This window comes from Eleutherodactylus coqui, chromosome 3 (assembly GCF_035609145.1).
Source record: "Eleutherodactylus coqui strain aEleCoq1 chromosome 3, aEleCoq1.hap1, whole genome shotgun sequence".
Taxonomy (NCBI): domain Eukaryota; kingdom Metazoa; phylum Chordata; class Amphibia; order Anura; family Eleutherodactylidae; genus Eleutherodactylus; species Eleutherodactylus coqui.
The window spans coordinates 180380769-180399217 of record NC_089839.1 but is presented as its reverse complement, the minus strand read 5'-3'; the positions used below and the strand labels follow the sequence as shown (position 1 = coordinate 180399217).

General features: G+C 43.4%; 1 protein-coding gene across 1 annotated transcript in view; it reads left to right on the top strand.

Moving 5' to 3' along the window:
- Nucleotides 1-14452, top strand: part of LOC136621256 (sortilin-like) — a 44359-nt gene extending 29907 nt beyond the window's left edge. Inside the window, exons 2-4 of the mRNA XM_066596611.1 lie at nucleotides 9015-9115; nucleotides 12345-12435; nucleotides 13495-14452. Of these exons, the coding sequence (XP_066452708.1) occupies nucleotides 9015-9115; nucleotides 12345-12435; nucleotides 13495-13509 (207 nt within the window). The 3' untranslated portion in view covers nucleotides 13510-14452. The remainder of the gene's footprint in view (nucleotides 1-9014; nucleotides 9116-12344; nucleotides 12436-13494) is intronic.
- Nucleotides 14453-18449: the final 3997 nt, after the last annotated feature.

The following is an 18449-nucleotide window of genomic DNA, read 5'->3' as shown; positions in this document are numbered from 1 at the left end:
AAGTATTGCATCCACAGTAGTATTCCATTTTATAAAGTGATTGCATATCACTAGGAAACTACAACATGCCATCAGTTGGGTGTGGGTTTGACGTCTGGGTCCTTCATCTTCCTGAGAATGAAGAAGACCCAATGCAGGTATAGTGCTGCATACTGTTTTCCCTCTACAGAGGCCATCTTGACCACCTTCTGGACTCCATGTACTTAAATGAGGCTGTGCTACAGTTCCCAAAAAGCTGCTTGGGAATGGCAACCAGGACAGAACCTGGACAGCACCATAGGGGCGAGTATGTGAGTCATGGACCTCCTTTAGCATTTGTCTCATAGTTTCCATCCCTGTGAGTCATGTGAGATGAAGACCAAAAGGGTCTCAGTGTCACAGTCGGCCCTGGTTTCCACCTGTTCCTTTCACAAAAACGTAATGTAAAACTAGCCTTACCCTGAATACCCTATAAAGAGAAGAGAGCATCCAATGTGTAGGATTACCTCGCAAAAAGATTAATTAGAAGTGTAGAAGCTCTCACCTTGAATAGTTGTGCTGGCGGCACAAATCACACTAGAAACTCTTATCAGCTGCTGCCTCTTCCAAACCCGATGGATGCAGGGCACCTCCGTGAGCAGTAGATAAGGATTCTGGAAGGCGGAAGATAAAGCCAGCGCTGCTGAGATCAGACCACAATCCAGAAGTGGTGAGAATTCAGGTTTATTAAGAATGCATTGCGGTACCAGAATGGCAGTTTTCTCAGGCCATATACAAAACGGCTGCACTAAATACAGTGATTGGCGTGATCTGGTCACATGAATATACGTATTGTCAACAGCACAACATCGCACTCGCGGAGAAAGGTTACAGATCACATGTATAATGCACGCTCAAGTCTAGAATTAGGACTTCTGAATCCAAAAAATCTTTCCAAACAGCAGTCACTATGTAGAGCCGCATATCGGGTGCTTTCAAAGAAATTGTAGTCCAATACATACAACAGTAACAATGTTTCAGCCGCCACTGTGGGCTTTGTCAAGCTACTGCCTGTAGGGAACACAATATATACAAAACCCCCACCAATGGACATATACTAATAAGCATATTAAAATCAACCACCCAACGTGCCCAACTTCAATAGAATGTCCGAGCAGCGGCAGCAGGCGCAGACCCTTGGGCAGCACCACCGCAACTCATGCGGCCATCCCTAGCTTTCATAAATACTTTGTATAAAGTCTTGAGCAATCCATGTGTGGGTGGCGTCTATAACCGCCACCCCGCATGCGCAGTGAGTGACGTCATCACGTTTAGCCTCCTGCTCCAAAATCCTGTGTTGTCCCCTCTAGATTGAAGGCCTAAGTGAAACACCGGGTGCAAGCGCACATCATCATATCAGACAGTCTCATACTACGCGTGTACCAAATACATCAAGCAGCGGCACCATGTACAGGCAGAGCACACTGCTTCACTAATGTGGGCCATGTACGGCTGTAGATCTTGTCTATACACCACGCACGTGCTGCCTTATATCGCACGATTGCATGGTTCTACTCGGCAGATCCTGTGACCAACCATGCAGTCATCGATTAAGGTATATCTGTGCAATATCCCATCGCTGTCAACACTGTGCTATATGTCAACCAATCGCCAAGTTTGTATAAGGCAATCCCATATATTGCCAAACCCAATGTTGGCTAGACGCCTGCTAAGTAACATTTATTCTCACTTAGGGTGTCTACCCACTAGGGTTTTTTTTTTTTTTTCTTTCTGCATTTTTAAAACTTCTGGCCAATAATGCTTTATTAATAAATAAATGTCATGTATCAGAGTTGTCAATTTTTAAAGCCAATGCAAGGTCCAGGTTCCACTGTGGGTGTCCAAGTGTCGCACTGCAACTCGAGCTCCTTGGGAGAACTGTAGTAAATACAAACGCCAAGATTATGGATAAAATCAATGCTACGTGTATAAAATAATACATGCACCCAAATAGCTTGACAAAAAAAGCATTCTAACTTCATATATAGGGTAAAGGGTTATAATCAACATCTAGGCCCCTAGATTGCAACGTTCATAGATCCATTTTAACTCCAGAAATTTTTCGCTGCTAGGACAGCCTATTGCAGTTGGGAGGTTGATTTTTAATATGTTAGTTAGCATATTCCCATTGGTGGGGGTTTTTGTATGTATTATGTTGTGTTCACTATAGGCATTAGCTTGACAAAGGCGCCAGTGGCGGCTGAAACGTTGCTGCTGTATTCTGGTGATATGATCACTGACCGTGACCAAATAATGGAAAATAAATGATAAAAGCACCAATCAGTACTTTTGCAAGGCACTGCACAGATTGGCCTGCAGGGGGCTGTAAACATGCCTTCTATGTACTTGAGCATGTGCTAATCAGCAGGGACAGCTGTGTAGGTGTGTCTGGAGGAGTTACAACCTCCAGACACGTTGAGTTCCCTGCTGAAAACCAGGGGAAGAGGCTGAGACAACTACAGGAGCTCCTGAGGTCCGGTGCAGACCAAACTCTGTCCATCACAAGTTTGACAGGGGAGGATGCACCTAGACACTCCGGGTGGGGTAAGTGACAAGGACACTGCAGGTTAGAAACCCAGAATTCATATTGTATTCTCCGGTATATACAGTGTATATACAGTTCTTTAATTGGCCTGAGGGAGGTACCATTCCGGTAGCGAAATGAATTGCCTAATAAACCCGAATTCTCGACACATCTGGATTGTGTATGACGCAGCAGCACCAGCTTTATCTTCCTGAATCCTTATGACACTGCACACCTGGGTGGCAAGGGGGCGCAACTATGCAGAGAAAACAGAAGGGTACTTGGTGCAGCCACCCCTTCATTCTCAAAATCTGTGAGGGTCCTAGTAATAAAATGCTATCCTTTTTTATAAGATGGGAATAATCCTATAACACTTACTGATGCAGTGGCGCTGGCCCAATTGTTCCGGTGTGCTGGACAGGAAATGCTTCCAGGCTACACAAATAGTGTAGTGCAGCCAGCCCTACAACACTGAATGGTAGTGACCGCAATGCAAACACCATAGCACAGGCCCAATTAACATAGTGCTACAATCATGGCCCTGCTACATCTGACTAAGGGTATTTTGAATATAATTGTGGTTTGTTGCATCATTATAAAAGTTTTTATAAAACATTTTTTTAACCACTTAAGGACCAAGCTTTGTAAATATATGGTGCTTGGTCCTGGGCTTGAATCCCAGATAATAGCAGAAGTACAGTGGGGAATTAAAGCCTCTGCTCCTACAGTCAAGCAAGAGAAGATTGGGTCTTCAGCTGTTAGTCATAGCTGAGGACCTGTAGGAGACAGAAGAAATGGTTTTCAACAGCTTTTGCCCTCTTTCTATGCTACACAGTGCTCAACAAGCACTATGTACTAAAGAGTGGAAGTATTACTTCCACTATGCAACCCAGCAATCACGTGACCACTGGGTGTTCCCTGTTACAGCAGAACTGCAGGGTCCTACCAGACCCAGATCAGCTGTTAGTGACCACTGTCACTACAGGGGGATGTTTTTCCTGTAACTGGGGCTCCTATTGATACTTTTCAACTGTAGCTGGGGCATTCAAAGTATCATGGGGGACATAGATAAGGGGGAATGGGGGGGGGGGGGGCAGGGAGTTACAGAATAAAATAAAAATGTATACATAAAGAAAATTACCCATCGCCGACTCCAACCAAAACCGCCACCATATAAGCACATAGTATGTTAGGCTGAAGGGAGACAATGTCCATCCAGTTCAGCCTGTCTCCAACCCCACTTGTTAATCCAGAGGAAGGCAAAAACGAAAAACTAATGTGCCATGTAATCCAAAATATACAAATTTATATATCTAAACATCTGAAACAAAATGAGGAACCCATACGTTATTTTAGTGTAAATATACAAATTTTAAAAATAAACTATAAATCTTCAAAAAAAACGTTTTGTTTTTTTTTTTGACCCCCCCCCCCCCCTTTTTTAGATTTTATTGGAAGTAAAAACTTAAAAAAAAAATCTGTGAAATAAAATATAAAACAAAATAGCCCTGTATGTCACCGAGAAAACAAAAGCGCAGCAAAAACTATGTTGGTAACTGAAGAAAAAAAAAAATCAAGACAGTAAAGTCCCTAAAGAAAGTGTCAGATCCTTTTTAGGACCAAAACCGCCTGGTCCTTAAGAGGTTAACATGTCGCTGTATAAAATGGTTCTTGGAACTGACTCGTATTGTACGCTTTGACTTTTGTGAGTCGCTTTTGCCCTTTTTCATTTGTATACAGTATGTACGTTTTTATAAAATGGAGCAATTCTATTAAACCTGCTGTAACCTGCCAGAGTAAGCGCATTAATGATGTACGGAGCGACGACAGAAGCCAGAGCACCACTGCTCCGATCTGGCAGGGAGAATATTAATATGGAGCACACCTTGGAACATTTGGTAATTAATTTTCACTAAGATGGTTTTAATTCAGCTGAAGGAAGCAAGTCTGCTGTGAAATGTGATCCTAATTTGCATGTGCGGATTCCACTGCGCGAGACGTCTGTAGGGCTGCAGCCTGACATGGAGGGAAGGTTGTTTATTATGTGGGTGCATAAATGATATTGTGGGTAGTACGCTGCTCGGCAACCATATGGCACAGAAGCTAGCGCAGACCCTAAGGATATTAAGCCTGAGAATGAAAAATAACACTTCACATGTTTAAGCTGTAAGTATATGAGACATTGTTATTTCTGCCATTTGAATTAAACAAGTATGTGGAACAAATTAACGATGGCGAAATTTTGTGCACAAGAAATATTTAAAGGGGTTTTCTGGAACTAATAATATTGATCACCTGGTTTCGGGATAACTCATCAATAATGAATCATTGAAGGCCCGACGCCCAGTACCCCCACTAATCAGAATTTCAGGATTTGCTGTACGCTGGAACTGGCTTGGTTCTGCACGTTGTGCTATGGTCCGCAATTCAATGGAATCCCATTCATTTGAATAGCGCTGAGCTTGTAGTACCATGCCTGGCCACTGCACCATGTACACAGCTGTACTAGTTCTGGCACGCAGCAGTTCCTGCAAAGAGCTGGTCTGTGAGGGCACTGGGTGGTGGATCCCACAAACTGATATTGATGACCAGTCCTGAGGATGGGTCATCAGTATTATACCCCATTAAGGTATGTAGAATTTTTGCTGTGGATCTGCATCAAACTCTGCAGATTGTGACAGTTTGCCCCCTCATTTGGACAGGTGATGCCCCTTAAAGCTCTGTGGCTTCCATTTGCAGTAGAGCAATGACCGCTAATCCAGATCTGTTTTTAATGAATACCAACAAATCCTGGACTGAACTGACTGACTGGTTTCGATATATTAATGAAAGCAATACTGCTGTGGACCTTGTCGGTATGGTGGGGCCAGGCATCTACATTGTTGGTCTTGGTCAGAAGGGTAATAGACAGCTTCTCTCCCATTAAAAACACCAGGAGTGATGCCTTCCTTTAAACTTTTGTCTCATTGTGGTCAGATCTCAATTTCAATTCGAATGAAGCTTTTATTACAATTTGGGTTCTGACCACTAATATGGATGTCCTGCCCTGCTGATCTTTCATGGGACAATCCTGTTAAAGGGGTTTTCCTTGGAAATACTATTGATGACCTATCCTCAGGATAGGTCATCAATATTGATTGCCCGGGGTCACCTATGGGCTACTGCATGAGGGGCTTCAGCTCCTACCTCTGTTATTGCGGCGCTGAGAGCATGCACCCGCACAGCTGATCGGTCAATCAACTATAGGTCATCAATAGTATTTCACTGGAAAAACCCCTTTAAATCAGGGTGATGGTTACAGTAAATCCTTTTGTCTCCAGCTGTATCCAGTTTGTAGTGTCTGTTTTGTGGGCTACTTTCATCCCCACCATTTTTAGACTTGCAGCCCCAATTAAACTACTGGTGATTTGTGTCTCAAAGCCACACTTGTCAGTCTCTGTCCCACCCTCTCTCTCAGCAAGGGCGTATGCACACAATCAGGTTCGGCAACCAACTAAAGGCTCACTTAGACACAACGATTATCACTCAAAAGCCGTATTTTGAGCGAAAATCGTTGTGTGTAACTGCACTAACATCGTGCATTTTTGTTATCCCGTCACTCTGTCCTGCTGAAAGACGATGATGAGCCTTATCAGGGATTCACAGCGGGATACAACTGATACTATTGTTTCAGCTGCATGCTGCTCCCTGATAACAGGCTGGGTATGAAGAACAGAGCTCTCCAGCTCTGTTCTCCATACGCGGCACTGAGCGCTCAGCTGTATAACAGTCGGGTGCTCCATGCAGAAAACAGCTGGCTGCAGAAGAAAAGCGGGGACACCCCGCTTGTCTTCTGCATCCTCTGCTGGCAGTGCAAGGTGATCGCTCATCTTGAGTGATCATCTTGCGCTGTAAATAACACAACGATTTATAGCTCAAAAGCCGCTTGAGTGACGTAATCGTTGTCTAAATGGGCCCTAACCCTTCTTGGTAACTGCAGCACTCCTGTTTTATCAGCCACACGCTCTCTTGACAACACAACACTCGCAACAACCAACACACATCTTGGCGAGAGACCACTTCTATATGTTGACTGGCCAACTGTTGATGGTCTATTCTGTTCTGAGAATGTTATCCATGGTAAATTCCCAGAATACCCCTTTTAATGAGCTTCTGTAGTATTAGAAAAAAGTCACTTGCAGAAATGGTGCCACACTTGGTCATGGTTGTGTCTGATATTACAAGGGAATAGAATGTAATACCAGACAGAACCAGTATACAGGAACAGTGCTGTTTCTGGTGCTTGGTCCAAAGATCTTTGCTTGTCAACATGGAGTCAAGAAGGGGGTCATTTTTTTTGCCTTCCTCTGGGTCAACTGGGGTACGTAAATACAGTATAAGGCTGGACTCACACGGCCATATGGTAATGCGCTGTGTAAAAATCACAGCTTTTTACCAACGTAAGGAACTGTGTATCCCTGCGTATTGTCATGTTATTGCTTGCGTATGCCTGAGCTTGTACAGCGTATTTTACGTGCACAGGCTGCCTGTTTGTTTTTTATTTCCTTCTCATGTCTTCTAGCAACATGTGTTTAAAGAAAAAAACGCCGGCACATGCACAATGTAATTGCGTATGCACTGCATTTCGAATGCACCTATAGAGTAATATAGGGCTCTTAGGCGGTGAAATGGAACACGTGTTTTATTTTACGCGTGAAATATGTGCAATAAATTATACGCAATTGTGAATGGAACAATGTACTTTCTTGGAAGCCATTTCCCACTTACTATGCTTGCGTAATGCGAATGCATTTGTGTGAGCCCGCCCTAACATGTTAAATTTGCTGAATTCAGGTTTTAGGTATTTTTTTCCCATTCTCGCAACAATGTTAAAATTTCATTACTGCATTTCCAAAGTGATGACATTAACCCTTTCCTGTTCTGTCAGTCCTGTTTAACTGGTACACAAACTACTCGGGTACAATATCCAACGTTCACTTTACACTACGACCTAGTTGTAACTTATCCCGGAATCCAAGCAGCATCCTCCCCAATCCTCCGAGCGTGGTATATTAGATCTCTGCTGCGTGGTTTTAAGATCTAAGCCGCCATTTATTTTGTGCTCCTTTCAGTCATGAGTCATCCGATGATATAAGCTGGTAAGATTACAGCCCGCATCAAAAAATAGCTTGGAGAAGGCATTTTCACCGGCGCCCACACCCTCTCCAACTGTTGCTGCTTCTGCATCACTCTGGTAGATGAAAAGGCGATTCAGAGGACAAGTATAAATGTTCTGATGAAGAAAGTGTTGGGGCTGCAGTTATAGGAAGGTGCGGAGCGCTAGCAGACAAGTAAGCAGGCTGAATACTGTTTACTTGAGCGTGAGGCTGTCGGGGGAGAAAAAAACATCTCTTTAAGGTTGAAAATACACTTGTGTCCTGTGTTTTACAAACTCCATTAATCTGTTGATATGCCATCGGTAATGCGCTAGTTGTTTATGCGGAATGTTATGTGAACGTGTCACGATGGTGAATGTGCCTTCTCTGATACAGAACCTAGTTTTAACAGGATGGAATAAACGTGACCACCTGCGATCCAGCTTGGCCATTCTACCGTCCCTTATTTTTTTCAAAAATCTGATTAGGGCCGGTCTTGCACAACCTGGTGATTCACGGTAAAAAACAGGCATTGAAAGACATCATAATTTTTTAATTTTACTTCACGCTTGCGGATACTAATTGCGAATTCCGCGAGCAAAAGAAAAGTCGCAGCAGGCTCTATTTTAACTCTGATTTCTCGCAGACCACCTCAATGGATATCTATGGATGTAAGCGACCCGCAGCCCATATACAACATTGTGTATGAACGGCAGAAACCAACCAGTTCATGTGAGCCCGGCCTAATTTGTCTGTAAGAGCATTTCAGTGCTGCAAGACTCCTTCTATGGTATTAGATCCCTGCAGCTAAGCTGAGTGAATTCAGACAGACTGGTTGCCCAATGAACCCCATCTATAACAATCAGTTTGTCACGCCTTTACACAGGCCAATAATCGGTCACGAGCGCCGTTTGCCCAGTCACTGACAAAAGCAAATGCTTGTTCATCGGCTGAGTACACTAGATCTTGCATGCGTCAAAATGCTCACTTGTCGGCAGTGTACATGATCCTTTCGCAAATAATTGGACACCCAAGCAAAAATCAAGTGGTATTTCCATATGTTAATACTTAGGTGTGCCCACTTGGTCTTAATGACATCGGATATCCTTTTTATGGCATACTTTCTAACGTCTGATATACTTCGACTGGTATTTCCCTGCTATGGCCTGACGGTTGATATAACGCTCCCGTCTCCCCACACTCCTTCCAAGTGTTCTCCTATGGTCACGGGAAAGTTGGATGTGGGAGTTGGGGCGTCTGTCACCGTAACATCAGAGTGTACAAGCTTAGAATGGAGTTTATCATGCTGTTTGACCCAGTGTGACTTATCCTTGCAGATCAGAGTTCACCCTGGAATCCTCGCTGCTGTTGTTGTGGTGGCCTTACTGGCATTATTGGCGGCCATTTTTATTATAAAGAAATACTGCTTTCCAGAAAGGTGAGATAATTTTGTGTAAGTTAAGCCCCCGTATACAGACTATGTTCTGTGGAAAATGAACAAGAATACTTTACTGATTTTCTCACACATTTTTATGTATTAAATATAAACAGTAGTCATAGTGACATTCACAGTGGCCTCAGTAGTAATGCTATTACTACTGGGGGCTAATATTGGGGACACTAATAATGTCCCCTATATCGGCCCCAGTAGTAACAGTGACCCCCACAGTAACCCTAGTAGTAATAGAGATCTCTGAAACCCATACACTTACCTTCTCATCTTCAGAATACCGCTGCTCTTCTGCTTGGCGCAGCTGAAAGCGGAACTGTGTGCGCCCAGTCGCCCCCTCCCTTCTCCTCTCCTCCTACAGAACCAAGGAGGATAGGTCAGGAGAGGTTGATCCCTGGTGCACACACTACCATCAGTGTGTGTGCATCCCGCAGCAGCGCCGCAGTGTGACTACCATCTGGGAAGCCCCGGCACTCCGGCTGGTAATCCGCTTCATGGTAACTCCGCTTCTCGAAAGTGGGAGAAAAGCAGGACAGCTGTCCCAAAAGCTAATATATAATAAAAAATTAATATAGAACCTTGCATAGGAATGAATCGGACTTTATCAAACTGTCTAACAGAAAACTGTCCTTTGTTGCCTGGCACAACCAATCCCAGCAGAGTTTTCGTTTCTTATATTACTGTGTGGCATACTCATTTTCACATTGTTGGATTACTCCCAGAGTAATCTGCTGAAGTGCACAGCCTGTAAAGAAATCTCCTTCCACCCACTCCATTCTATTCTGCTCAGTGCAGACCAGTCAGATCACACCATAACTAATAATGATCACACTGAGAACTGGCTTTAGATTTCCCTAAAACATCCTCACCGTCTCTGCATCCATTTCTGTGCTTCACAACTGTCCATCCAGGATAATCTATTTAAGAGTTTTTGCACTGGGCGTAATAATCTTGATGCTCTGCTTTCAACCCTGCTATTGGTTGGAACACAGCCAGCACACAGTGTGCTCCTTGGGGTGTGTTCCAGTAGTAATAAACAGCTAGAGCACTTGCTCTAGACCTGCTCCTGGCATTGATGAAGAGCTAGAGCATGTGCTCTGCACTCTGAGCATGCTCACAATGTAAAAATGAATATGCCTGTGGTAAAATGAGAGTTGCACAGCAATTGGTTACTATGGGCAACAAAGAGGGCCAGTAAGGCAGGTTTATGAAATGGTCTAAAAAATGTCCCTCTTGCTCATAGCAACCAATCAGTGTAGCTTTCATTTCTTCACAGTAAATTAAAGACCTATTCATACATTTTTAGCTTGCTCAAAGTACAGAACACACACTCTGGCAAATCACATGATCCACTCTCATGTCACGGATTACTCTTGGAGTAATCCAGCAATGTGAAAATGAATATGCCTAAATTATTAAAGCTCTGCTGTGGTTGGTCATTATGGGCAACGATAGGGTTTTCCTTAGGGATCCCATGTTGAAGTTTTGTTGCAGATCTGCAGCTGATTTTCACATTCTTATTGAATTCAAACTAAAGGGGTGAAATGTTGGCAACAGAATCTGCGTTGTGTTAACACACTCGCGCAATAATATTAGAAAATCTTTTTATTGAGACTCTTTATGACAGTGAGCAGATTAAGGCCTCCTGTCCACAGGCAATATTGCATTGCGTTATGCGCTGGGGATAATCCACCCATGGGTAATGCAATGAACGCTTTCCATAGGATAACTATGGAAAGCGCAGCTCAATGTACACAAGCGGAAATCGGCCACGATTTTCCGCGATGAACATATCATAATGATAGGAATATCGCATTGACTTTAGTATTCTCCTGCGATGTTAAAATGCAACGCCCGTGGACAGGCGGCCTAAAGGGTGTTGCCAGTGCCCCCTCCTGCCAAACAACTGTAGTCCATGGGGAAATCTAAAAGTAAGTGGTTTTTTGTTTTGTTTTTTTTTCTGCAGCACCACCATAGGTGGAATGAAGCGATACAAGGCCCCCATTTTTTTATAGTTGCAGTAATGTTCAGATTGTAAAGTATTTTTTGACTCATTTGGGGAATTTAATTATGTCCTGGCGTACAAAAAATACTGTACTTTCACAAAAAAACTAGCTGCTTTCTGCCAGCCTCTCACTTTTTTTTAAAAATGGATAGGACTTGGCGAAGGAAGGCAGAGTCACCACAGACAGACAAACTTACTACATAATTTATACCAGAAACTGGCAAAAATAGCCCACAAATGGTATAGATTTGACTTTCTGTCACACACGATGGCCGGGGAAGCGCGTTTCAATAAATTTGCCACACTTCTTTTTACTGCGGCATGCTTTGGATTGACTACAATGCGGAAAACCAAAGAATTTATGTAATTATGACAGCTTATATACACAAAAGGTCAAAGATAAAAAGGTCCATTAGAAAAAAAAAGAACTTGCTATTTACAACCACAAAATTGAGGAAACTATTCTGATGTAATAAAGTTTAACTTGAGACATAGCACATTAAGAAAAAGTTTTGCTTCCCTTTTCAATGGCTTTTATTGCATTAAAGGCGCTACTGTGTGGAAAAAATGTGGCTTCTAGTTAAATCCAACCCATAATTCTGCCCCCATTTCTGTGACTTTCTGATACATAAACGGAGTTTCTAGGCAAACACTATTGATCACCTACCAGGATAAGTCATCTGTAGTTGATTGGCTGGGGTCTGCCATTCGGGATCCTAGAGGATCCTAAAGGGGTGGGAGCGGACGCAGTTGGTGCCGATCCCTTTGTAGTGGCTGGCGCTAGTAACTGCAGGTGCAGTGCTTATTAAAATCAATGAGCGCTGCACCTGCAGTTATGAGCGCTGGCCACTATACAGGGGTTGGAGTCACCTGCTTCCATTCCGACCCCTGTGTATTGCAGCGCTGACAGTGGGTGCCCAATCAAATGATCGTCCGAATTCTGGAGCATCATACCCCAACCAATAAATTAGTATTTCCCTGGCAAACTCCTTTAAATCCGACATAGGACAATTTGGCATTTAGGATACTATAATGTGAGCTACGAGCAGGACCTGGCTTACAGATTCTAGGCCATAACTCCTTGTTCTTTTAGGACAATGCGCTTCTGTTCTGATAAGCATTACAAATAAGCTGTGATATCAGTATTTTCTGGTGATTCATTTGCACGGAGCAGCATATTGGAAAGAATCTGGATAATTTTTTATTTTTCAGCAATCTTACATACAGATACTCCACTCTCAGAAGTCACCACGAAGAGTTAGACAACAGCGCCACCACCAGGCTGCAGGAGGATTCAGACGAGGTAACGAGACGTGCTTCAAAACAATCAGTCTTCACACATATTACAGTGCAGTATATTGTAGAAAGGCAGTCAGGAATTATTAGTACAGCTTGAAAAAAAGTGTCCCGAGACCTACAGATTTGTGGACGTTGTTTATTGGGACAATATATATGTATCCATACCTAATCATGGATGTGTAAACTAATGCAGCAGCTCCAGTAGTTGTGGCCATGAGGTCTATTATTGGTTGCCGATTAGCTAAATCGAATGTAAACAAGCCATATTGTCAGCTCCACTTTCATATTAAGTAATAACGGGTTAGACGGGCCGGGCAAGAAGTCAGTGGTGACTCCTCTGAAAAGTGCTATTGGCCTTGGGGTGAATTCACACAAGCAAGAAAACATGCAAGATTTGTGTGTTGCGAGAGGCTTGAAAATGCAACTTATTTTCCCGTTCATACATGTGCAACTGCCTGTTTACACAGGCCAATCAGCATTTGACTTTTTTTTATACCCGCTCAAACTGGACGAATGGTGACGAACAAATTATCGTTCAGCATTCAGTCGCTGGCAGTATTTACACTCTGCGATTAACGTTCCCACTCCTGCGCTGTAGCGCCAATCGGAAATATAATCATTCCGTGTAAAAGGGCCCTTATCCCCTGCCCGGTGTTCGGGACAACCCCTCTAAACCTGTCTGTAAGCTCCCACATATATTGTTTCCACTCATTGACTAGCAGAACTTTTGCAATGAGCAAATAATACAGAAAGTATGTCAAAGTCATATAACTTTTTATTATAGAAAAATTAACCTTTTATGAGCTGCACCTGTAATATCCCTTCAAAACCTGTTTGCGGAAATACATGGTCATAAAAACCTATCCTCACTATGTACCCAAAAGGGGAGTCCACACACGTATTGCACCAAAGTCTGCAGCATGTGAAGTCATTGATAGGGGGACATTATACAGACTCCGTACTTTGTCATAAAGCACCGTGTGACTTGCGTGATGTTCGTGTGACCCTTACATAATTGAGAGCCTCCCGTGTCGCACTCACACGACTTTCTACTCTTTTTCAGGATCTGCTGGAGTAGCTGATGAGTAAATATTGGAACTTGGCAAGGAACACTTCATTATGCAATGTGCACTGGCCTTCCTGACGTTCTACACTACCCGGATCTCTCCTATTGTCCTGGACGATGTGACTTTATATCCCGTGAATAACAGGAGAAAAAGGTCCATTTCTGTTACAAATCTGCAGTATTGGCCGCTGTTTCTCGGTGCATCTCTATGGGGACATCTCTCTGCTGCTATGTTTTTATGAGTGCTAACTACCTCAGTGATGGAAAGTGTTTGCACATTTGAGATCGGGGAGGCAGAATCCTGAAACGGTGTATTGCTGCTTGTGGGGTACAGGATTTATTAATAGGTAGAGGTCTTGTAAGATGACTGCATTTGCAGTTTGCCAGTATTGTGCCTTCTGGATGTGCCCCTACCATACATGTTTGTATTCCGGGTACAGTATGGCGTTAAGCTACCCATACTCATCCGATGTTGGCTGAACAGGCATTATTAACCAGATACCCCTATACATGCATTTGCTTGGCTGAGTGCGTACCGTATGTGTTCTGTATGTCAGGGAAATAGTCTCTGTCAGAACTGCGTATCTACTGGAGCATGTAAAGATACCTTTACACTGGGATATGATGATCCAAAAAGTCACTTGAAATAAAGGCTTTTGTCAATAGTCATCCCATGTACACACAGCGAGAAATCGCTTGTCGATGATGCTTGACTTCTAGCTTAGCTAAAAACCAGGCTACTATCGGCCCGAGTAAACAGGCAGTCGTTCATCTACTGTATGAACTGCCTGTTTGCAGTAAATGGAGGCGGCTGACTGGAAGAGATCTCTGCTCTGCATCTGTTCTTTAAACGACTGTATAAAGGAACAGGAATAATGGTCTGAGGGACAACTTTCTAGTGCTTATTAGAGATGAGCGAGCGTACTCGCTAAGGCAAATTACTCAAGCGAGTATTGCCATTTTCAAGTACATGCCCGCTCATGCGAAAAATTCGGGGGCCAGCGGGGGTGAGTGGTGAGTTGCAGGAGTGAGCATGGGGGAGTGGGGCAGAGAGAGAGATCCCTCCCCCGCCGGCCCCGGAATCTTTTGGGACGAGCAGGCATGTACTCGAAAATGGCAATACTCGCTTGAGTAATTTGCCTTAGCGAGTACGCTCTCATCTCTAGTGCTTATGCACTCAACCTTCGGCCCTTGTAAAGGCACCTTTAGGGTGGCTTCACTTGAGCGCATGCGTATTTGCACGAGCAGAAGAGTAGCATTTTTGCAAAATTAAGAATGCTTTTTTTTTTTTTTTTTTTTTTTTTTTGCGCATGCATCAGAGTATTTTACAGTGCTTTTGTCTCCCATAAGGTTTGTTTGTCTGCACGCAGCAAACAGACACACAGATTTGAAATGGTTAATTAGTCTTAATGAGTTCCAGATGTGCTCTTTTGCCTGTGCAATTACGCATTGTCTCACGCATTTCCTTGTGTATTGCATGTACATTTGCACACATCCCATTGACTTCCATGGGGATCTTTTCATCTGCAAAGACAGAAAAATAGAGCATGTTGTTTTTGGGGTTTTTTTGCGTGGAACAAACCCATTGAAATAAGTGGGTTCTATTTTTGGCATATTGCGCTTGCAAATACACATGTGTGATGCCAGCCTTAGACAGTTGAACTCTAGCTGCTCCGTACTTATCTCCTCTGTAACTCTCTCGTTGGGAGATGTCAGAGATGTCAACCTGGGCGAGTCCTTCAAAGGTGATAGCCAAGCAGCAGGTCAAGACAAAAATGGGAGTGGCTTATTTGACAGGTGTGGCTAAATACATTCAGACCCTTTAAAAGCTCCTACAAATGTTATAAAACAAAAAGACCCAGTACTTACCTCTTACTCCCTTAGAGACCCAGCACTGAAACTTGGGCAGTTTTCCTGGTCTTTGTTTACAAGTGGACAAGATATGACCGCAATAGTCACTCATGGCATCACTACTTAGAGAGCAGAACCACAATGCCAAGAATACGGCGTATTACTACTATGGACACTTGATTGGCTACAACAGTCACCAGCAGTATGAAAGGTTAGAGCTGTATGCTTGTAAGCAGAGACTACCGTGTTTCCCCGATAATAAACCCTAACCTGATTTTTGGGGAGGGGGGGAAGCTTTAAATTTAAGCCCTCCCCCAAAAAATAAGCCCTAGCTAGGCTACATTTTAAACAAAAAAAATACTCACCTAGCAGCCAGTGTTTGGGTCCTTCGCGATGGCCTGCAGGCTGCCATGTCCTCTTTCATGCCGACAGTTATTTCTGGTAGCTGGGCTTGAATACCCTGGTTTCAGCAAGCTAATGCCCTGATTTGTTAAGAGTGCCACGTCAGCCAGTGAAAGCTGGAGCTAGACTAACCAATTGTAGCTATTCAATGAATGGCGCTGATTGGTTAATTCGAGCGCCACGCCAGCCAATGAGAGCTGGCGTGCGATTTAACCAATCAGTCAATCCATCTCTGTGCTAACGTAAATGTTGCCTGCTAAAGCCATGGCAGCCGCACTTCAGTGACAGTTATAACTCTAGCGTGAACTCTGAAGAGGACATGTCAGAGATGTGAAGGCAGCTGGTTCGCCCATCAGTATGTCCATACACTTTAGAGGAACTGCCATTAGTATCCATTACTATTAAATAGAGCAATAGCTTGGCATAGGTCATTATACATGCCAGTGGTTTAGATTTACTTTCTTCCTTCCCTCCTTTGTCCTGCACCAGCTCCTGTTTGATGCAAAGCCCAGCGCTAGTACAGCACTCAGTGGTGGAGACCACCCACTTGTCTGAGTACTGTACTAGTGCAGGGCTCTGCATTGAATGGGAGCCAGTCCTGTAGATCAGTGACGGAGACTGTGCTGCATGTGGAAGTGTTGGTTCCATCCCAGCTGTTGAAAACGGTGCTGTGACGGAACCCCAAAACGGAAACCTTTGTTTTCATTGTGAAACAGACACCACTTTGGTTTCATTTTACAAGGCATAGGTATAGAAGAGAGTAGTTGACACTGACCATACCGACCAGCTCAGGCTCCCAGCACAGGAATGCTCATTAAAAAGTCTGTCAAAAATTAACATCAGCGTCTCTGCCAGTTGCATGGCCACAGACCGGATGAATAGAGCAGTTGGCTAGGTAAGGGGGCACAAATCCGTGTGATTCCTGGGAAAGCAGGGTGGGTTGACAAGCCTGTAGTTGGAAGACTGCCACACATGTTAAATGATTAACTGGTATCAGTTTCTTAAATTCAAGAGTTTACCAGCTGGATGTAAATAAATTATTGTACAATAAAAAAAATGTTCTGCACCTTTCAAATAAACTTTGTTTCAATTCTTTACCATTTTCAAGATCTCTGCTTGCTTTTAGCGAGCATGTCCATGTGAAAAAAACATATGAATTGGCATGTGAAAATCGATTCAAACAAAATAAAGTTATAGCTCTGCATCCAAAACACGATGGCTGTGATTTGGTTCTTCAACCGATGCTCAGCCAATCACAGCCATCGTGTTTTGGATGCAGGATTTATGAATTGGACAATCAATGCTGCAGCTCATCAATTCTTAAAACCCCACCTACACAACGCTATGGCTGTGATTGATTCCTTGAGCACTGCTTTGATTGGTTCTTTGAACCAATCAATGCAGTGCTTGATGAATCCATTACAGCCAGCGCATTGGTTTATCTATTGCTGCATTGATTGGCTGAGCAGCACTCGAAGCGGTCAGAACCATCGCTTCCTGTAATATGAAAAATCCACACCAAGTGGAGCTAGTAACTTGTGAAGAAGATCTTGCCTTTATTAATAATGTACCATATAAAAGTAAAAAGTACGTGTTTCAATTCTATGCAGAATCTTGATCACTACTGCTTCCTGTAGGTGGGATTTATGAAGGCGAGGACTGTAAGAAGCATGTCGGAGCTCCGGAGAGCAGCGGGTTGGACCTGGACCGAACCCGCTAGGTAAATATAAAACATCCCCAGAAAATAAGACCTAGCACCTATTTTGGGACAAAAATGAATGTAAGACAGGGTCTTATTTTCGGAGAAACGCGATATATACATACACATGTAATATTAATATAGGAGCTCATTTTCACTGATGTGGATAATGATGCACTTAAATGTGTAACTTTTTATAGAGTGTAGTCAAAAACACTGATCCAGCACTAGAAGGGGGACAGGAGTCTTCTAGTGGTCAGCGTGTTACTAGTACAGGCTTATGTTGCTAGGTTCATGTTTACGGAACCTTTCTGAGCCGATACACCAGCCGCCATTGTTTGGGAAGGTTGTGTTCAGCTCCAGTGAATTATTTATTTATTCTCTCCCACAAGTTGTTCAGTTTTTCGCCTATTTTGTGATGCTGATTCATACGAACAACGTGCAGCTGTAAAATTTTGTTTCATTTTCCACTGCTCAAAGCACTCCTTAAAAAAAAAAAAAAGTTGCACGGAGCGAGAACGGGGGAATACAGAGGGTGAGGTAAAGGTGTCATGCTGTTTTTCGGCAAACATTACTTAATGTTCAGCTCTGTGTGGATAGGTGCGTTGTCATGATGAAAAAAGTCACCTGTTTGCCCGCAGAGCGCTGAGAGTGGCAAACAGTGCATCTGCATCAGGCCCCCTGGTCGTGCCTTGCCTAAGGACCCAGATCCAGTAGAAAAGTATTGAGGAACATATGCATAGTTGATAAAAGCTAGTTCTGGTACAACTTTTAAAGGGTTTTTTCCACTACCTGAAATAGCTTCACAACCATTCTGTACGTCATGGTTGCTGCTGAGCAGGACATGAGACTTCTACAGCCAATCACTGCCTATAGAAGGTTACTACAGTGGCCACTAATTGGCTACTGCAGTCACAGGTCTTGGGTCAACAGCAACCGGGAAGTACAGAGTGTCTGTTACGCAATTTTAGGGAGTAGGAAAACCCCTTTAAGGAACATG